The sequence below is a fragment of the Zalophus californianus genome, chromosome 12 (assembly GCF_009762305.2).
Source record: "Zalophus californianus isolate mZalCal1 chromosome 12, mZalCal1.pri.v2, whole genome shotgun sequence".
NCBI lineage: Eukaryota > Metazoa > Chordata > Mammalia > Carnivora > Otariidae > Zalophus > Zalophus californianus.
Genome location: NC_045606.1, coordinates 81,498,674 through 81,521,423, shown reverse-complemented (window position 1 = coordinate 81,521,423; position 22,750 = coordinate 81,498,674). Strand labels below are relative to the sequence as shown.

The 22,750-nt window shown below is 38.7% G+C and overlaps 1 protein-coding gene across 5 annotated transcripts in view; it reads left to right on the top strand.

The window, feature by feature from the left end:
* The window catches only part of GRM8 (glutamate metabotropic receptor 8), a 759,285-nt gene that overhangs the window by 460,662 nt on the left and 275,873 nt on the right, over nucleotides 1-22,750 (top strand). For all 5 annotated transcript variants that reach the window (XR_003516452.1, XM_035723164.1, XM_027573922.1 and 2 more), the window contains exon 7: nucleotides 20,046-20,246. Coding sequence is in view for 4 of the 5 variants with exons in the window: in XM_035723164.1 (XP_035579057.1) it covers nucleotides 20,046-20,246 (201 nt within the window). In the remaining variant the exon portion in view is untranslated. The remainder of the gene's footprint in view (nucleotides 1-20,045; nucleotides 20,247-22,750) is intronic.

The window sequence follows — 22,750 nt, the reverse complement described above, 5'->3', positions numbered from 1 at the left end:
GACCAATATCCTTGATGAACATGGATGAAAAAATTCTCACCAAAATACTAGCCAATAAGATCCAACAGTACATTAAAAGGATTATTCACCAAGACCAAGTGGGATTTATCCCTGGGCTGCAAGGCTGGTTCAACATCCACAAATCAATCAACGTGATACAATATATTAACAAAAGAAAGAAGAAGAATCATATGATCCTCTCAATAGATGGAGAGAAAGCATTTGACAAAGTACAGCACCCTTTCTTGATCAAAACTCTTCAGAGTATAGGGATAGAGGGTACATACCTCAATATCATAAAAGCCATCTATGAAAAACCTACAGGGAATATCATTCTCAATGGGGAAAAGCTGAGAGCTTTTCCCCTAAGGTCAGGAACGCAGCAGGGATGTCCACTCTCACCACTGCTATTCAACATAGTATTAGAAGTCCTAGCCACAGCAATCAGACAACAAAAAGAAATCAAAGGCATCCAAATCGGCAAGGAGGAAGTCAAACTCTCACTCTTTGCAGATGATATGATACTTTATGTGGAAATCCCAAAAGGCTCCACCCCAAAACTGCTAGAACTCATACAGGAATTCAGTAAAGTGGCAGGATATAAAATCAATGCACAGAAATCAGTGGCATTCCTATACACCAACAATAAGACAGAAGAGAGACAAATCAAGGAGTCGATCCCATTTACAATTGCACCCAAAACCAGAAGATACCTAGGAATAAATCTAACCAAAGAGGCAAAGGATCTGTACACAGAAAACTATAAAATACTCATGAAAGAAATTGCGGAAGACACAAAGAAATGGAAAAACGTTCCATGCTCATGGATTGGAAGAACAAACATTGTGAAGATGTCAGTGCTACCTAGAGCAATCTACACATTCAATGCAATCCCCATCAAAATACCATCCACTTTTTTCAAAGAAATGGCACAAATAATCCTAAAATTTGTATGGAACCAGAAGAGACCCCGAATAGCCAGAGGAATGTTGAAAAAGAAAAGCAAAGCTGGCGGCATCACAATTCCGGACTTCCAGCTCTATTACAAAGCTGTTGTCATCATCAAGACAGTATGGTACCGGCAGACACAAAGATCAACGGAACAGAATAGAGAGCCCAGAAATGGACCCTCAACTCTATGGTCAACTCATCTTTGACAAAGCAGGAAAGAATGTCCAGTGGAAAAAAGACTGTCTCTTCAACAAATGGTGTTGGGAAAATTGGACAGCCACATGCAGAAGAATGAAATTGGACCATATCCTTACACCACACACAAAAATAGATTCCAAATGGTTGAAAGACCCAAATGTGAGACAGGAGTCCACCAACATCCTAAAGGAGAACACAGGCAGCCACCTCTTCGACCTCAGCCACAGCAACTTCTTCCTAGAAACATCGCCAAAGGCAAGGGAAGCAAGGGCAAAAATGAACTATTGGGACTTCATCAAGATAAAGAGCTTTTGCACAGCAAAAGAAACAGTCATCAAAACCAAAAGACAACTGACAGAATGGGAGAAAATATTTGCAGATGGCATGTCAGATAAAGGGCTAGTATCCAAAATCTATAAAGAACTTATCAAACTCAAAACCCAAAGAACAAATAATCCAATCAAGAAATGGAGAAGACATGAACAGACATTTTTCCAAAGAAGACATCCAAATGGCCAACAGGCACATGAAAAAGTGCTCAACATCGCTCGGCATCAGGGAAATCCAAATCAAAACCTCAATGAGATACCACCTCACACCCGTCAGAATGGCTAAAATTAACAAGTCAGGAAACGACAGATGTTGGCGGGGATGTGGAGAAAGGGGAACCCTCCTACACTGTTGGTGGGAATGCAAGCTGGTGCATCCACTCTGGAAAACAGTATGGAGGTTCTTCAAAAATTGAAAATAGAGCTACCATAGGATCCAGCAATTGCACTACTGGGTATTTACCCCAAAGATACAAATGTAGGGATCTGAAGGGGTATGTGCACCTCAATGTTTATAGCAGCAATGTCCACAATAGCCAAACTGTGGAAAGAGCCAAGATGTCCATCGACAGATGAATGGATAAAGAAGATGTGGTATAGATATATACAATGGAATATTATGCAGCCATCAAAAGGAATGAAATCTTGCCATTTGCAACGACGTGGATCGAACTGGAGGGTGTTATGCTGAGTGAAATAAGTCAATCAGAGAAAGACATGTATCATATGACCTCACTGATATGAGGAATTTTTAATCTCAGGAAACAAACTGAGGGTTGCTGGAGTGGTGGGGGGGTGGGAAGGATGGGGTGGCTGGGTGATAGACATTGGGGAGGGTATGTGCTATGGTGAGCACTGTGAATTGTGCAAGAGTGTTGAATCACAGATCTGTACCTCTGAAACAAATAATGCAATATATGTTATGAAAAAAAAAAAAAAAAAAAAGAAGAAGGTAGCAGGAGGGGAAGAATGAAGGGGAGTAAATTGGAGGGGTGGTGAACCATGAGAGATGATGGATGCTGAGAAACAAATTGAGGGTTCTAGAGGGGAGGGGGTGGGGGGAGGGGTTAGCCTGGTGATGGGTATTAAAGAGGGCACGTTCTGCATGGAGCACTCGGTGTTATGCACAAACAATGAATCATGGAACACTACATCCTAAACTAATGATGTCATGTATGGTGATTAACATAATAAAAATTTAAATAAAGAAACACTTAAAAAAGAGAATGAATTGAAAATTTATTAATTATACCACGATAAACCAGTTAAAAAGAAAATGAAAAAAATTCTGTTTCATAAAGCTACAAAACACAAAATATCGAGTCATTACTTAAAGAGATATGTGAGTGACATATCTTTACTGAGAATTCCAAAAGAAGTTTTGAATAAATGGAGATCCTATTTTTCCAAATGGGACACTTAATATGGCAGCTATTTCAAGTCTTCTGAACTAATTTTAAAAATCAATACAATTCGAATAAAGCTGCAGTTTTTGGAACTAGCTTAAATAATTCTGAAGTTTATTTGTGAGAACTATCAAGAATTTTAAAAAAACAAGAGTATTGATAGAACTTGCGTGAACGGATGATAACAACTTATTATAAAATTACAATAATTGCCCAACAGATAGTATTGGCATATTAAGAATCAAGTGGGCTAGAGCATAAACTCCAGCTATATATCCAAAAACATATAAGAATCTGATGTGTGTTAAAAGTGACTTTATATAAATTAATGAGGAAAAGAATATTCGTTCAATAAATAGTGTGGAACAATTGGTTCATAATGTGATAAACAAAGTTAGATTCCCTACCTTGCATCAAATATCATGTTGAGTAATGGGAAATAGTTAAATGCAAAAACCTGAATCCATTGGATGAACTACAATGCAAGTAAAAAAACTATGCTTTCCTACAATATAGGGAAATTCTCACAATACGTGAAGTGAATATAGCAGATTAAAAAATATACACAGAATCTTCTTAATTTTTAAAAATAAAGGGAGAAAATAGAGAAATCTTGCAAGGCAATAGATCAATATGTAAATGGTGGTTAATGTGGTGGACTAATAGGCATTCTTTATTTTCTTCATTATAATTTTTTTTCTCACATTTCTACTAATACTGATTAGCTTTTGTAATTAGAAAAAAATAAAAATTATTTTTTTAAAGGCATGTCCGAAGCCACATTATAAGGTCTGCAATGACTATATAACATATCTTGGGGTGGGAGGGGACATTAGAAGTCCTATCTGCTAAAGGGGATTTATGGGGGGAAAATTGGATTCTTCTATGGGGGAGCTTTAATGTGATTTAAAGAAAGAAACTCTACTATTAACTATTGAGTTAACTCTGTCAGTAGTCTTACACACTATTTTGAATCAAAATTTGTTTCTGATGTGCATGATCTAACATAATTATGTAGAGAAATGCAACTGTCTGAATTTAATCAAATGCCTTTTCTTTGGGGACTTTGGGGTATATCTATGAAATAATTTCCTCTTCCGAGCATCTTTTTTTTTTTTTTAAACTGGTTGTTTTGCCTGAAGATAAACTCTTAATCTTACTTGCCTCTTACCTAAGGTTTTTCAGTGTTTTAAAAACCCTAGGGCATTGCATGGAAAATTTAACACCTGAAGGGGACACCTGGCACCTGCCTGAAGCACTTTCCATTTCCTGCCAGGCATACAAAGGAGAGAAGTCATTGTGGGCTGATAGTAGCACTCTTCAGGGGTTGATTTACAAGTGTCTCCGATGTGTCCTTAGGCAGCTAAGAGCCTTCAGTTCTTGGGACTACATTTAAATTACAGAAGAAATAGAGAGCAGGTGATTTTCAGCAGAGGACCCTTATCTTCTCATTTTCTCTGCCCTTTGTAAATAGATAAGGCAGAGGCTCAGATTAGTTCATTAGTCCAATACATCTGTTTATACAGGTCCTTGACAAAGCCTAGTGCAGAATCTACAAAGCAGAACCTTAGGTGTGGTATTCTCTTTTGAGCTTGATGTTAAACTTTCTTAGAGAAATCTTACAGACACATACGTATGTGCTCTTACCTTCCAGAGCTAAAGTACTCTATTGATTTTTATAAATATTAATTTATAAGTTTTATTAGCTGTGGTTTTTGCCACAAATATCTAATCATCTTGCTTATGAATTTCAGCCACATTATGCCAATTTTTATCTCAGGTGTATGACTGAAATTCACAAGCAAGATGAGTTTTTTGTACGTCAGAAAAATACTTACAATGTTATAGGAGTGTATTTCCCCTTTTTTGTATATTTTAATATAAATATTGTCATTTGTTAATATGTATTAGTATTTCTGTAAATGTATATATTATTTTATAATATTCTTTAGTTTCTGCTCACTACATTTAAAGGTTCAAACACACACACACACAATCTCTAACTACTACTTAACATAAAAGACAAATCAGTTGTGGGTCTAATGGCTAAAAGTTAAAGAGGAGTTCAGAGAAGTGAAAGGAAAGCCTGATTTGGAAAAAAACACAATTTCACAGAGGAGGAGGCAGTGTAACAATAAATGGCCAAGGTTTTGAGTCAGACTTGACTACATTTACTGCTGTAACTGTGTGATCTTGGGTAAGTTATTCAAATGTTGAGCCTTAGTGCCTTTATCTATTAAAAAAAAGGGGGAGTAATAATAATTTAGGACTAAAGAGATGCTTCTCATGAAGGGTCCTGCCCTTATTTGTGTCCTTTTTCCTTCTCTGATCTTATTTTCTATAATTGATTTCTTTAACCATTAGATCAAAATAAAAAGAAAATTGAAACTTTCTCCTTCACAAGGAACTAGATTTGAAATAGCTCAATTCTAAGAGTCATGCAAATGCAGTGACTCAGTTAACCAGACTGACAATATAGGAAGAAAAATCCAGACTGACAGTTGGTACTTTTTGTTAGTGTAGAATTTCTAGTTCTCAGTTGTAGTCCAGTTACTGGATAATCCAAACTGTTTTGGATAATTTTTGGTGGTATTTTTTCACTCGTACCCTTATGCAATCTTCCAGTGATCTTAGTGAGTGTAAGGAGGAAGCAGAAATAAGACAACATGCCCTAGCATCTAGAAATTTAGAACCAAAGGGACCCTGACTGATCATCTTATTCAGTTGTCTAATTTCTGAGAAGTAAACAAATGCCGGAAAGCTCATGACTTGACCAAGGACACAAAATCAGTTTGTCATTCTGTTAGAACTAGAATGCAAGTCTGACTTCTCAGGCCATTGGTCTTTTTTTTTTTTTTTTTTAAGATTTTATTTATTTGAGAGAGAGAGAGAGTACATACAAGCACGAGCAGGGGGAGGAGGAGAGGGAGAGGGAGAAGCAGATTCCCCACTGAGCAAGGAGCGCGATGTGGGACTCGATCTCAGGACCCTGGGATCATGACCTGAACCAAGGAAAAAGGCTTAAATGACAACTGAGCCACCCAGGCGCCCCTCAAGCCATTGGTCTTATGACAGCACTATAAATGGTACTTTACTCCTGATTGGCTTAAATTATTGCAATGTTATAAATAAATGATCTGCTGTATTACTATTATGTGATTACGCTGAACATTTGGACTTCGCTCTTAAATTATTGCAATGTTATAAATAAATGATCTGCTGTATTACTATTATGTGATTACGCTGAACATTTGGACTTCGCTCAAGTCTATATACTATGTTAGAGAATATAATAAATACTACAGAATCTTATAAATCAGCTCTTTTAACTGAGGTATTTCTTTTTTTTAATAATTTTTTATTGTTATGTTAATCACCATACATCATTACTTTTTGATGTAGTGTTCCATGATTCATTGTTTGTGCATAACACCCAGTGCTCCACGCAGAATGTGCCCTCTTTAATACCCATCACCAGGCTAACCCATTCCCCCCCACCCCCCCTCCCCTCTAGAACCCTCAGCTTGTTTTTCAGAGTCTATCGTCTCTAATGGTTCATCTCCCCCTCCGACTTACTCCCCTTCATTCTTCCCCTCCTGCTATCTTCTTCTTTTTTTTCTTAACATATATTGCATTATTTGTTTCAGAAGTACAGATCCGTGATTCATCAGTCTTGTACAATTCACAGTGCTCACCATAGCACATACCCTCCCCAATGTCTATCACCCAGCCACCCAATCCCTCCCACCCCCCACCACTCAAGCAACGCTCACTTTGTTTCCTGAGATTAAGAATTCCTCATATCAGTGAGATCATATGATACATGTCTTTCTCTGATTGACTTATTTCACTCAGCATAACACCCTCCAGTTCCATCCACGTCGTTGCAAATGACGAGATTTCATTCCTTTTGATGGCTGCATAATATTCCATTGTGTATATATACCACATCTTCTTTATCCATTCATCTGTCGATGGACATCTTGGCTCTTTCCACAGTTTGGCTATTGTGGACATTGCTGCTATAAACATTGGGATGCACGTACCCCTTCGGATCCCTACATTTGTATCTTTGGGGTAAATACCCAGTAGTGCAATTGCTGGATCATATGGTAGCTCTATTTTCAAACTGTTTGAGGAACCTTCATACTGTTTTCCAGAGTGGTTGCACCAGCTTGCATTCCCACAGTGTAGGAGGGTTCCCCTTTCTCCACATCCCCGCCAACATCTGTTGTTTCCTGACTTGTTAATTTTAGCCATTCTGACGGGTGTGAGGTGGTATCTCATTGAGGTTTTGATTTGGATTTCCCTGATGCTGAGCGATGTTGAGCAGTTTTTTCATGTGCCTGTTGGCCATTTGGATGTCTTCTTTGGAAAAATGTCTGTTCATGTCTTCTCCATTTCTTGATTGGATTATTTGTTCTTTGGGTTTTGAGTTTGATAAGTTCTTTATAGATTTTGGATACTAGCCCTTTATCTGACATGCCATTTGCAAATATTTTCTCCCATTCTGTCAGTTGTCTTTTGGTTTTGATGACTGTTTCTTTTGCTGTGCAAAAGCTCTTTATCTTGATGAAGTCCCAATAGTTCATTTTTGCCCTTGCTTCCCTTGCCTTTGCAATGTTTCTGGGAAGAAGTTGCTGTGGCTGAGGTCGAAGAGGTGGCTGCCTGTGTTCTCCTTTAGGATGTTGATGGACTCCTGTCTCAACTTTAGGTCTTTCAACCATTTGGAGTCTATTTTGTGTGTGATGTAAGGAAATGGTCCAATTTCATTCTTCTGCATGTGGCTGTCCAATTTTCCCAACACCATTTGTTGAAGAGATTGTCTTTTTTCCATTGGACATTCTTTCCTGCTTTGTCAAAGATGAGTTGACCATAGAGTTGAGGGTCCATTTCTGGGCTCTCTATTCTGTTCCATTGATCTTTGTGTCTCTTTTTGTGCCTGTACCATACTGTCTTGATGATGACAGCTTTGTAATAGAGCTGGAAGTCTGGAATTGTGTTGCCGCCAGCTTTGCTTTTCTTTCCCCAATATTCCTCTGGCTATTTTCGGTTTCTCTTCTGGTTCCATACAAATTTTAGGATTATTTGTTCCATTTTTGAAAAAAGTGGATTGTATTTTCATAGGGATTGCATTGAATGTGTAGATTGTTCTAGGTAGCACTGACATCTTCACAATGTTTTTTCTTCCAATCCATGAGTATGGAACGTTTTTCCATTTCTTTGTGTCTTCTTCAATTTCTTTCATGAGTATTTTATAGTTTTCTGTGTACAGATCCTTTGCCTCTTTGGTTAAATTTATTCCTAGGTATCCTATGGTTTTGGGTGCAATTGTAAATGGGATCAACTCCTTGATTTGTCTCTCTTCTGTCTTGTTGTTGGTGTATAGGAATGCCACTGATTTCTGTGCATTGATTTTATATCCTGCTACTTTACTGAATTCCTGTATGAGTTCTAGCAGTTTTGGGGTGGAGTCCCTTGGGTTTTCCACATACAGTATCATATCATCTGCAAAGAGTGAGAGTTTGACTTCCTCTTTGCCGATTTGGATGCCTTTGATTTCTTTTTGTTGTCTGATTGCTGTGGCTAGGACTTCTAATACTATGTTGAATAGCAGTGGTGAGAGTGGACATCCCTGCCGCGTTCCTGACCTTAGGGGAAAAGCTCTCAGCTTTTCCCCATTGAGAATGATATTCCCTGTAGGTTTTTCATAGATGGCTTTTATGATATTGAGGTATGTACCCTCTATCCCTATACTCTGACGAGTTTTAATCAAGAAAGGATGCTGTACTTTCTCAATGCTTTTTCTGCATCTATTGAGAGGATCATATGATTCTTCTTCTTCCTTTTGTTAATGTATTGTATCACGTTGATTGATTTGTGGATGTTGAACCAGCCTTGCAGCCCAGGGATAAATCCCACTTGGTCTTGGTGAATAATCCTTTTAATGTACTGTTGGATCTTATTGGCTAGTATTTTGGTGAGAATTTTTTCATCCATGTTCATCAAGGATATTGGTCTGTAATTCTCCTTTTTGATGGGGTCTTTGTCTGGTTTTGGGATCAAGGTAATGCTGGCCTCATTAAATGAGTTTGGAAGTTTTCCTTCCATTTCTATTTTTTGGAACAGTTTCAGGAGAATAGGTATTAATTCTTCTTGAAATGTCTGATAGAATTCCCCTGGGAAGCCATCTGGCCCTGGGCTTTTGTTTGTTGGGAGATTTTTGATGACTGCTTCAATTTCCTTAGTGGTTATAGGTCTGTTCAGGTTTTCTATTCCTTCCTGGTTCAATTTTGGTAGTTGATACATCTCTAGGAATGCACCCATTTCTTCCAACTCTATGCTGGCATAGAGTTGCTCATAATATGTTCTTATAATTGTTTGTATTTCTTTGGTGTTGGTTGTGATCTCTCCACTTTCATTCATGATTTTGTTGATTTGGGTCATTTCTCTTTTCTTTTTGATAAGTCTGGCCAGGGGTTTAGCAATCTTGTTAATTCTTTCAAAGAACCAGCTCCTAGTTTCGTTGATCTGTTCTACTGTTTTTTTGGTTTCTATTTCATTGATTTCAGTTCTGTTCTTTATTATTTCTCTTCTCCTGCTGGGTTTAGGCTTTATTTGCTGTTCTTTCTCCAGCTCCTTTAAGTGTAGGATTAGGTTGTGTATTTGAGACCTTTCTTGTTTCTTGAGAAAGGCTTATATTGCTATATACTTTCCTCTTAGGACTGCCTTTGCTGTATCCCAAAGATTTTGAACAGTTGTGTTTTCATTTTCATTGGTTTCCATGAATTTTTTTAATTCTTCTTTAATTTCCTGGTTGACCCATTCATTCCTTAGTAGGATGCTCTTTAGCCTCCATGTATTTGAGTTCTTTCCGACTTTCCTCTTGTGATTGAGTTCTAGTTTCAAAGCATTGTCGTCTGAAAATATGCAGGGAATGATCCCAATCTTTTGGTACTGGTTGAGACCTGATTTGTGACCTAGGATGTGATCGATTTTGAAGAATGTTCCATGGGCACTAGAGAAGAATGTGTATTCCATTGCTTTGGGATGGAATGTTCTGAATATGTCTGTGAAGTCCATTTGGTCCAGTGTGTCATTAAAGTCTTTATTTCCTTGTTGATCTTTTCCTTAGATGATCTGTCCATTTCAGTTAGGGGGATGTTAAAGTCCCCCACTATTATTGTATTGTTGTCAATGTGTTTCTTTGCTTTTGTTATTAATTGCCTTATATAATTGGCTGCTTCCACATTAGGGACATCGATATTTACAATTGTTAGATCTTCTTGTTGGTTAGACTCTTTAAGTAGGATATAGTGTCCTTCTTCATCTCTTATTACAGTCTTTGTTTTAAAATCTAATTTGTCTGATATAAGGATTGCCACCCCAGCTTTCTTTTTTTTTTAATTTTTTTATTGTTATGTTAATCACCATATATTACATCATTAGTTTTTGGTGCAGTGTTCCGTGATTCATTGTTTGTTCATAACACCCAGTGCTCCATGCAGAACGTGCCCTCCTCAATACCCATCACCAGGCTAACCATCCCCCTACACCCTCCCCTCTAGAACCCTCAGTTTGTTTTTCAGAGTCCATCATCTCTCATGGTTCGTCTCCCCATCTGACATACTCCCCTTTTCTTCCTCTCCTGTTATCTTCTTCTTTTTCTTTTTTCTTAAAATATGTTGCGTTATTTGTTTCAGAAGTACAGATCTGTGATTCAACAGTCTTGCACAATTCACAGCGCTCACCGTAGCACATACCCTCCCCAATGTCTATCACCCAGCCACCCCATCCCTCCCACCCCCAACCACTCCAGTAACACTCAGTTTCTTTCCTGAGATTAAGAATTCCTTATATCAGTGAGGTCATGTGATACATGTCTTTCTCTGATTGACTTATTTCACTCAGCATAACACCCTCCAGTTCCATCCATGTCGTTGCAAATGGCAAGATCTCATTCCTTTTGATGGCTGCATAATATTCCATTGTGTATATATACCACATCTTCTTTATCCATTCATCTGTCGATGGGCATCTTGGCTCTTTCCACAGTTTGGCTATGGTGGACATTGCTGCTATAAACACCCCAGCTTTCTTTTGGTGTCCGTTAGCATGGTTAATGGTTTTCCCCCCTCACTTTCAATCTGGGGGTGTCTTTGGGTCTAAAATCAGTCTCTTGCAGACAGCATATTGATGGTCTTGTTTTTTAATCCAGTCTGATAGCCTGTGTCTTTTGACTGGGGCATTTAGCCCATTTACATTCAGGGTAACTATGGAAAGGTATGAATTTAGTGCCATTGTATTGCCTGTAAGGTGACTGTTACTGTATTTTTCTATGTTCCTTTCTGATCTATGCTGCTTGTAGGCTCTCTTTTTGCTTAGAGGACCTCTTTCAATAATTCTTGGAGGCTGGTTTCGTGTTTGCAAATTCCTTTAGTTTTTGTTTGTCCTGGAAGCTTTTTATCTCTCCTTCTATTTTCAATGATAGCCTAGCTGGATATAGTATTCTTGGCTGCATATTTTTCTCGTTTAGTGCTCTGAAGATACCATGCCAGTCCTTTCTGGCCTGCCAGGTCTCTGTGGATAGGTTTGTTGCCAATCTAATGTTTCTACCATTGCAGGTTACATGTCTCTTCTCCTGAGCTACTTTCAGGATTCTCTGTCTCTGAGACTCGTAAGTTTTACTATTTGATGTTGGGGTGTTGACCTATTTTTATTGATTTTGAGAGGGGTTCTCTGTGCCTCCTGGATTTTGATGCCTGTTTCCTTCCCCACATTAGGGAAGTTCTCTGCTATTATTTGCTCCAATATACTTTTTGCCCCTCTCTCTCTTTCTTCTTCTTCTGGGATCCAATTATTCTGATGTTTCGTTTATCGTATCGCTTATCTCTCAAATTCTGCCCTCGTGATCCTGTAGTTGTTCTCTCTCTTTTTCTCAGCCTCTTTATTTTCCATCATTTGGTCTTCTATATCACTGATTCTTTCTTCTGCCTCATTTATCCTAGCAGTTAGTGCCCCCCTTTTTGATTGCACCTCATTAATAGCCTTTTTGATTTCGACTTGGTTAGATTTTAGTTCTTTTATTTCTGCAGAGGGAGTTTCTCTAATAACTTCCACAGTTTTTTCAAGCCAGCTAGTATCTTTAAAATCATGATTCTGAACTCTAGGTCCGACATTGTAGTAATGTCAGTATTGAGTAGGTCCCTGGCAGATGGTACTACCTCTTGTTCTTTTTGCTGAGGTGATTTTTTCATCTTGTCATTTTGTCCAGAGGAGAACAGATGAATGAGATAACAGAATGCTAACAGGTTTACAACGTCTCCAGCAAATACTCTCTACAAATCAGAAAAGACCTGAAACCAGGGGACAAGAAATGAAAAGAAAGAAGAGAAAAAAAAAAAGGAAAAAGAAAAAAGATAAAAACAAACAAAAAGAGAACAAAACAAAAAAGACAGAATATGATCAGTTATGATCAGGCTAGTGCATAGATCCATGCCACACACTAGCTTTTGGGCATATTTTGGTCTGTTAGAAGAAAGTGCCTGCTAAAATTTTAAAGGAAGAAAGACTTATATATGTACAATGAAGGGATGGAAGATGACTGTAAAGATGAAAATTATAAAAGATTTTTAAAAGGAATTGATAAGATAAGAAGTTGTTTTTAAAAAGAAAGAAGATTTAAAAGGAAAAAAAGAAAAAAAAGGAGAGAATGTGATCAGGCAGGAGAATAGAACAAAGCCATACACTAGTGATTTAGGGTGTATTTTGATCTGTTAGAAGAAATTGTATCTCAAAATTTTAAAGAGAGAACAACTTATACATATATGCCAAAAATAAGGGTAACTACTATGAAGGGATAAAAATATGACTCTAAAAATGAAAAAATAAAAAATGTTTTTTTTAAAAAAGGGATTGATAAGATGTTTGAAAAAGGGGAAAAAAATAAAAAACAGTTAAAAATTAACTTTGAAAAACTAATGAATTATGGTAAAAAAGCCATGAATTCTATGTGCAGTATTCCCCTAGCCCTGGAGTTCTCCTGTTCTCCTTGATCGGTAAACTTGGTCTTGGCTGGCTGTTCGTGCTGATCTTCTGGGGGAGGGGCCTGTTGCTGTGGTTCCCAAATGTCTTTGCCAGAGGCGGAATTGCCCCGCCCTTGTGAGTCTGGGCTAAGCAAGCTGCTCGGGTTTGCTCTCAGGAGCTTTTGTTCCCTGCAAGCCCTGGAGGACCCGGGTGAAAATGGCGGCCTCCCAATCTCCGCCTGGAGGAGCTGAGAACTTGGGGCCCCACTCCTCAGTGTGCCCCCAGAGAAGAGCAGTCACTCCCGCGTCCCCGGTCTCTGGCCGCACTCCGTGCTCACCCGGCCTGTGACCGAGCGTTTCTATCTCTGGCATCCGACCCGTGCGGAGTCTCCAAACCCAGCAGATCCCTGCGGTGCGCTCCCGCACCGCTCCTCCTGGGGGAGGGAGGGAATCTCCCCAGATCTGCCGCTGGTTGGGTCCCTGCTGGAGGAGCAGTGGCCCGACTGGGCCGCGTATCACAGTTTATGGCCACCCCGAGCTGAGAGCCCATGCCTCGACTCCGTCTCTGCAGCCGGCTTCCCTGCTCCTCTGATACCTGGGAGCTCTGCCGCACTCAGGCACCCCCGGTCTTTCTGTGACCCCGAGGGTCCTGAGACTACACTGTCCCGTGAGGGTTCCACCCCCCCCCCCCCCCCCCCACATCCCCCCCCCCCCCCCCCCCCCCCCCCCCCCCACCCCCCCCCCCCCCCCCCCCCCCCCCCCCCCCCCCCCCCCCCCCCCCCCCCCCCCCCCCCCCCCCCCCCCCCCCCCCCCCCCCCCCCCCCCCCCCCCCCCCGCTTAGCCACTGGAGCGAGCGACGTCCCTCAGCGGAGCCGACTTTTATAAGTTCCGATTTTGTGCTCCATGGCTCTATCACTTTCCAGAAGCGGCTGACGGAGGCCCCCTCCCCCGCCGTCTATCCTCCCAAATATTGCCGCGGATTCACTTCTCCGCACGTCCTACCTTCCAGAAAGTGGTTGCTTTTCTGTTCAGAGTGTTGTTACTATTCTTATCTTCGATCTCCCTTTGAGTTCGTAGGTGTTCAGAATGGTTTGATCCCTATTCAGCTGAATTCCTGAGACCAGATGAAATCCAGGTCTCCTACTCCTCCGTCATCTTGGTCCGCCCCCCCCATAAGAGACAACTGAGGTATTTCTTGATGCAGTTGGGAGAGCCAGAGCAGTCAGAAACAAAACCATCTTGTTAACCTGATTTGCAAATTCTGTTAATGCTGTTTGTTCTATTACCTTGCCTCAAGACCCTGAGTTGTTGATTGCCTTCAACCCTTACTCCCATACTTAATCAGGGTGCCAAATACTGTCAGTTTGACATCTGAAATATTTTTCTGTCATTCTTTTTTTCCCCACTCTTTCGACCTATATCTGCCCTCCCTTCCAGCTGGTATCTCTACCCTCAAACTACATTTGCTTCAATTTACTTTACCCATATTCCCAGAAACGTTTTAAATATCGGTCATGGCTCTGTGTTTCCACTTGAACAATACTCAGTATTCAAGCATAGCATTTAAGATACTCTATGATCTGATCTGGGCTGCTATATTAAAAAATTAAATATGAGTGCTCCCGCCTAACTTGATTTGACATCTTACGTGAAGCTTGGAGGCTGAGCAGGAGGTATCTAGGAAGGAGTGAAGAGTTGCAGAGTGAACATCTGGGGGAAGTCCTGCGGTGGGAAATCTCATGTTCTAGTCAAGGACCTACAAATGTGTGGGGGGGTGGGTGGTACAAGCAGATGAGGCTGAAGAGATGGGGTATCCCATCACAGAGCCCTGGGGGCAACTTTCCCAGTCCATGGCCCAGGCCACTTGCCTTGGGTTGTGTTAGTTGGGACCTGAATCCAGGTCTGCCCCACTGGTCGCTCTTCTTTCTCCTGTAGCTGCTGCCTCCCTCAGTCAGTCTGTCTTTCTGCCTTAGACAGGGCCCACCTTCTCATTTCTGCGGTTTGCGCGGGAGCTGCACAACGCTTCATTCGCATATCCCGGCGCTTAGGAGATATTCCTGGATAATTGAATATGCTTCTGTTTCTTTCCCATCTTTCCCCTGTTGTATCCTTGAAGCCAAATCAGTTTAAATTCAGTGGAAGATGACTTAGGTTTGCTGACTTGATAACGACTCCTTTTTAGTGTGCATTGTGATTCTTCCTGGTTCTCACGGATTGTCACTGGCGTGGTTCACTGATTTCAGTCACCCACTGTGCAGTGTTTGCCTACATGTGAGGCACTGGGAGAGCTGCTTGTAGGACATGACAGTCTTTTCTCTGGTGCATTGAGTAGTGAGATAAGGAGTTGTGGAATTCAGAATGACTCTTCAATCTGGTCCTATCAGCATAAATGTGTTCCTAACAGTTCACAGATTCTCTTCTTTCCTCCTAGCATCCTCTCCACACTAACTGCAAGAAAACAATTTAATCATTTAAAATAGTTGCTGCATTCTTATGAAAAAGTCAGGGAGAAACAATAATTTTTTTAATTTTTAAACTTTTTAACCTACAAATTTAGAATGTGGGATTCTTTCTGCTACATGCTAGAACTGTATTAAAAAATCAACCCATCGGATATGTGGTTTCTTGGGAATAAAACAACCGATAGGATTTCCTTTCTTCCTCCTCCTCCTCCTCCTTCTTCTTCATGGAATTGATCAGTTTATTGGACCATCATTACATTAACATAATTTCAGGAAAAGGAAATAACATCAAATCTCAGTCTATAAAACTAAACTATGCCCTGAGAAATCAGAAATTCTTAGAAAGCAAAACTCAACAACTATCTGTCAGTCAAAGAACTTAAAATTCATGTCAGGCTTATCTTAGGAACTCGCACTATAATGTATATGGCACTTTGCAAACTTGAGCTGATTTGCCTTTTGAAAACCAAGAGGATACACCGTGATGTTCAAAAGACCTTAACTGAGGCACATGTGATATTGCTTGGACCAATAAGAATTTACTCTGTTGTCCAGGAACTTGAGATACAGTCAAAAGTTTTAAGTTTCATTAATGAAAACATAAAACAATCTTGCTATAAAATTTACGAGGCTGACTTCCTCTCCTACCATGCAGATGCTTTGCTATATGCTGTTACTTTTAAGCTATCCACTAAAACACATCACAACTTTACAGTCAGTGTTTTAAATGGAGGGCTGACATATAGCCTTTGACAATATTTAGCACTTTATAGCAATACGTTAATGGTAACTTTAGAAACTATAGCATAATGAAATTTTAAAGCCAATTAAGTTGATGAGTCACTGTCAGCTTCTTAAATTCCTCTTTTAGATGAATAAGACAAGCAACTGTAGGAAGTGAGGAGCGAACTCTAGCTCTTGTAAAATCTTAAGTGTCCTCATGAAGTTAAAATGTTAGGGAATAGAAAAATAAGTCTAAACAGCCTGGAAAGAAATAAAATGATTTCTTGTTAAATTTCGAAATGGTAATAATGTTCAGTCTTTTAGTTTGTCACCACGTACTTCTATCGATTCATGGGAAGAGTCATATAATGTCCATTGACTTGTGTGACGACTGTCACTAAACAGCCTTCTGAACTTTTACTTAAAAAAAAGAGGGGCAAAGTTGGAATATTTTATCTCTGCTCATACTATTAGGAGTTTATAACTAGTTAAGGAAATAAATAGTTTGACAAGTGCAAATTTAAATATGTCCCTTTAATAAGATATATGGTATTTGAGAATTAATTATAAATCATTATGTGTAAAATTGAAGTTGTTTTAGGAAAAAATCAAGAAAGAATATGTCTATTAAGGGTGCCTGGGTGGCTCAGTCAGTTAAACGCCCAGTTTGATTTAGGCTCAGGTCATGATCTCAGGGTCATGAGATCAAGGCCTGCCTTGGACTCATACTTTGTGCAGAGCCTGCTTAAGATTCTCTCTCTCTCCTTCTCCCCCATCTCTCCTCCTGCTCTCTCTCTCTCAAATAAATAATCTTTAAAAAAAAGAATATGTCTATTAAATTAGGGCATCTCCATTAAAATTTATCTGGAAAGTGTTATATATAACTTTATCCCAGTTATTAAATGTTAAGAAGTATCTTTATAGATTGATAGTGAGGTTGCAGTAGCATTAAAATAAAATCATATTATGTTAAATCCAGAACATTTTAGGATAGAGTAAATTTAAAAATATAAAACATTCACACACATCTAGCTCTTACATATATTCCACGGACTGTGAAAATTTTCCAAATTCCTTAATGTTCTCATGGTCATTACTTTCTCTGAATCAATTAGGCTTGGGTATTTTCTGCCATTTCTATGCCTGCTATTCATATTCCACCCAGTGGTAATAGAGACAAAGAAATTCTCTCTTTTCTTTAAAGTACACAAAAGGGGCACCTGGGTGTTTCAGTCTGTTAAGTGTCTGACTTGATTTTGGCTCAGGTCATGATCTCAGTTGTGAGATTAAGCCCTGCTTTAGGCTCCTCACTCAGTGAGGAGTCTGTTTGAGATTCTCTCTCTCCCTCTGCCTCTCCCCCCTTCTCTCTCTAAAATAAATAAATAAATCTTTAAAAAAATGTGTGTCCTCTTGATTATTAGAGAGGAGCCACGCATACACAAAAATAAAGTACACAAAGAAAGCAAAATCAGAAAAACAAGCAATAATGTTTGCAGGAGTGTGGCAGAGGCGGGGCAGGGAGGGGGTGGTGTGTGTGTGTGTGTGGTGTGTGTAGCTGAGGGATTTACAGAGCAGCAATACAAACAACATAACCTGTAATGTTAGTGTGACAGACAATGTTTGTGTCCCTTTCAAATGTATATGTTGAAACTCTACCCGTAATATGATGGTATTAGGATGTGGGTCTTTGGGAGGTAATTAGGATTAGATGAAGTTTTGAAGATAGAGCACTATCCCTCATGAATGGTATTAGTGTCCTTAAAAGCAGTCACCAGAAGTCTGCTATCTTCCATGTAAGGATATAATAAGAAAACGGCTGCCTGCAACCCAGAAGACATCCTTCACCAGGACCTAACCATGTTGTTACCCTGAGTCTGGACTTCTAGCCTCAAGAACTTTGAGAAGCAAATTCCATTGTTTAGAAGCCACCCAGTCTTTAGTATTTTGTTATAGCAGCTCAAACTAAGACAGTTAGGTATCTTATCTGTGTTTCAAAATTACAGATTTGTCATGTCCCCAAATTGGGAGATGCTGATTCAGTAAATCTGGAGTGGCCCTCAGGAGTCTGTACTTAAGAAGATAATCAAGAATGAAACAACTGCTCTGGGATTTATAGTCTTCATTTCCAGTTATCAAATTTAGTGATACAAAATAAATGAAACCAGGATCTTCTCATTGACCTAAGGACGTACCCTCAAAGTAGTTATTTCAGTCTCATATCAAGTTTACTTGTCACTTCCCTCTTTTTTCATAGCCAATCATGCTGGTCTGCCCAGAACTATCTATATTTTGGTCCTATGTTCTGAGAAACCCCTCAATCCTGGACTAACCAGGGTGGTTGGTCACCAGATAAAATCTTTAAAGAGACAACTGCATCTTTTTGGTTGCCGTGACCATTCTTCATTATTTATTTATGAATTGTCTACTTCGTGGTGAAAACTATGGGAGAGAAATTTTTGGCTGAAACTGAAAGGGCTCTTTTCACAAGGTCACTTGATGACGTTCTGGACATAGCAGAGCTGTTCTAAGACCTAGGAGACAAAGTGCCATACAAAGTTACAGAGAAGACAGTGCTCCCCTATCTGCATGGATGTTAGCTTAGGTCATATAGCTATTGCAGATTGAAGGAATCAATATATCTTTTGACACCTTGAAAGTACTCTTTGTAAGAACTGATCTTCCCTCTCTGTGCTCTCAAACCTGTAAGACCCTCTATTGGAGGTTTTAGGGAAATGATGTAATTCTCTATAATAATAGCTTGGTTTTAGCTCTATTGAGTTTAACATGGAAGCAGACTACATAGGAATATGATAAGCAATTGGAAATGTGGGCTGGCAGTTACATGACAGAAAAGTCCTAGAAAACTAATTTATCAGACTGCTAGATTTAATGAATTAAATTGATTACTATAGAAATAGAAAATTGATGGAGATCTAAGCACAGCATGGTGACTATGGTTAACAATACTGTATTGTATACTTGAAAGTTGCTAACAGTAAATCTTAAATGTTACCACCCCAAGGGAAAAAAAAGGTTACTATGGGAGGTAATGAATGTGTTAACTAACCTTATTGTGGAAATCATTTCATAATATATACATATATAAAATCATCATGTAGTATACCTTAAACTTACACAATGTTATATGCCAATTTTATCTCTGTAAAGCTGGAAAAGATTTAAAAATAAAATAAAATAGAAATTTGAGTTCAAGGGGCACCTGGGTGGCTCAGTTGGTTGAACGTCCGACTCTTGATTTTGGCTCAGGTCATGATCTCAGGGTCCTGACATCGAGCCCCACATCAGTCTCCAAGCTCAGCACAGAGTCTGCTTGTCCCTCTCCCTCTCTCAAATAAATAAATAAATAAATAAATAAATAAAATATTAAAAAGAAAATTGAGTTCAAGAAGAAGATAAGTTGAATGATTCTTCTGAAGATAGCTGGTTCACTTAAGGAAACACTGTCCTTTAATATTACAGAAAGGGCTCCCAAGTAAAGCACATTCAAAATGAGAATAGGTATGGAGGGGAGAAAAAAAAAGACCTTACTTTGAGACACTAATTAAATGATACTCCTGGAACTGAAGTAGATGAAAAGAATGAAATCTACACATTTTACTTATAAGATCAAGTCACTTCCAAAATGTTATGTAATTACTAGAATGTACAATGTAATCAACTCAGTATGATGGAAATAAAGATAATGGAAGTATAGGTTTTTATTTAGTTTATTTTTTTTTTTGCTAACAGAATAGTTTCTGTTCTTTCCAAATAAAAAATTCAATACCCAGTTTAAAAGTCTGACTCAGTAAGTATAGGATTAAAATAATTGGGAGTAAAATCAAATAGTTTTGTCTCATTAAGTGTGCCTCAAATGTGGAAATCTTGGCCCTAATGCCATCTTTTAGTGAAATCTAACACCAATTGATGGTTTTCTTTTTTCTTTTGCAGGGCTGGAGCGAATTGCAAGGGATTCATCTTATGAACAGGAAGGAAAGGTCCAGTTTGTAATTGATGCAGTGTATTCCATGGCTTATGCTCTGCACAATATGCACAAAGATCTCTGCCCTGGATACATTGGCCTCTGCCCACGAATGAGTGCTGTTGATGGCAAAGAGCTCCTTGGTTATATTCGGGCTGTAAATTTTAATGGTAAGTTACAACTTTTTTTTGGTCATTAAATACTTTAAAAGTGAAGGTGTTTGTCCCTCCCCACCCCCATATATAGAAGATACTTAGAGTGGGAAGCACAGGATTAGAAGCAATTCCCCTTTTTAATCAGAAGTGTGAGTTTTCCACCTGCATTTAAATCACAAACATATTTTTTGTGCTCTTGAAAGAAGCATTAATCTGCTCCTGAAAGAAGAAGTTAAAAATAAACCTCTATCAATCAAAATATTCTACTTAAATATCACTATTTCAGAAATAACTTAGGAGGCTCATTTGGAAGCATTGACAACAGATTAGATTTCTTTGAAAATGTTTTGTTTGTGCCATTCTTAAAGAAGAAATTGTAGAGATTTTGTTTTAAAACTGATTTTCAGCTTTTTAAACAGTAAGTTGACTTGAGGAAGGTACATGATCTGGAGTTGCTACATATTTGCCTTCTAAGAGTGCTGGGTTAGGTTTCTGTATCCTCTCTTTCCTTGTATCACTTTCAGTGATTTGGTCCCTGTAAAGCAATGGGCTGCATCCTGTGAGCTAGAACTACATCCGACGGACACAGTGTAGGTGGGATTTGCCTCCTGCACAAGCAGAGCTTCTGCTTTCTGTTGAGTGTCACAGAAACGGATACAAAATATGCTGGACCCAGAGTATTCGGCTGAGAATAGCCAACTGCCTGTCTGAAGCAATGGAATTATTGAATGTTGCTCCTCTTTCATGAAAGTTATAATGGTTGCTGCCCATGATTTTGGCCATTATTTTCAAATGAAATGATAGAATGCTCCGAGCTGTCTAATTCTTTCTGTTTGGCTGTAATCCACACAATGGACATGCCTCCGAGTCACGAACAGCCCTGCACTGTCCATCATAATACACTCCAGTGACCTCAGCTGCCAGCCTTTCTCAAAAAAGCACAAGGTCATCTTCAATTTAGAATTCAAATGGAAACTTCTTCTTTTGCTTTGTGCGGGCAATGTGAGGCAAAATTTGGTTTACATGCAATACTTATTTTCAGCAGAATTTTTTTGTGAGACATTACATAACAATCCTTTTGTTACAAATGTAAATATTAAGGGGGAATGTAAAAATAATTTTCTTGCAATTATGAAAATTGAGCAAAAGAGGAGTATTACAATGCAAGGTTATTTATCGTAACATGAGGTTGGGGAGCACTCCATTTATTCAAGTAGTTAGGAAGTGTGAAAAGGAATGCAAATGATTATGTTTTCTCAATAACTGAAGCTCACCTCCAGAAGATGGGAAAATCTTTAAAGAAACACGAGATTAAAGTATTTTAAAGGTGGATTACCAGTTTCTCTCTTATCTTAATCATAGATAAAAGCCAAACCCTTCCTTGATGACTTCCATTATTATACCATACTATAATATAATGATGCTATTAAAGACTATTAAAAACATCTTAATGCCTAATGATTATTAAGACAGTTTACCTCTAGATTCCGATGATTCCTGAGTTCTTGTCTGCTTTTTATAGTCTTTTTTCACCCCTTCTACCTTATGAGACTGCTGTTTTTGTGATTTTTTTTTTTTAGGGCTAATGTCTTCCATAATTTGCTTCTTTCAACTCACCATGGACAGAGAAACACATATAACATTTCATTAATTTAGTCAAGATATTTATTGAGCACATAGAATGTGTTAAACATTGTGATAGGTGCTAGAGACATACTACTGATAAAAACAGTCAAAACAGATACGAGATTTAGATTTTCTTGGGGAATTTAGATATTAATCAAAAAAGCACACCAAGGTATCATAATATAATCTGTAATGAGTGCTGAAGGCAGAGGTGTGACGGACTGAGTTTGTAATAGGGAAACATCCCTACTCTAGGGAGTTAGGGACAGGTGAATCTGAGGGAAATGGGTGTCAGAGATAAGGGTAAGATAGAACACAGGAAGTCTTACAGGCCATTCTTAAGAGTTGTTTTTATCTTGAAAGCAGCAGGAACCCCCTAAAGCATAATAGAACTGTGTCTGATACAAGAGTAAGTATACTCCTCATATGAGGGTCATGTAAAATACGTGAATTTTAGCATATGAACATAAAAGAGAATCTCTTTGAGCTCCCTGGAAAGTTGTTTTGCTAGTGGCTTGAAACTTGTCTATATTACAACAGCTGATGCTACAAGTAAGAGACGTAAGCATAAACAGATTGTCGTGGATTGTATAATCCTCCAGATTTTTAGTAATTTTCAGTGAGTTCATCAATTTTTAAATTTCATTATTTATTATTATTTATTAGTGTTCATTTATTATTAGAGCCTTGCCTATTTATGATAAAAAGATATATAGGGCGGTTCAAATTGAAGTATATTATCAAAGCCATTTAAAGAGGAAGAAACAAAATGGTAGCCAGGATACGGGACTACATCAAGTTCTGAGCTTTGAGAGCAGTCAAAATATAAAGGGACATTCAGTGGGATTCATAACTTTCATTATGTGACGGAAGCAAGCCTACCTATTTTTTTA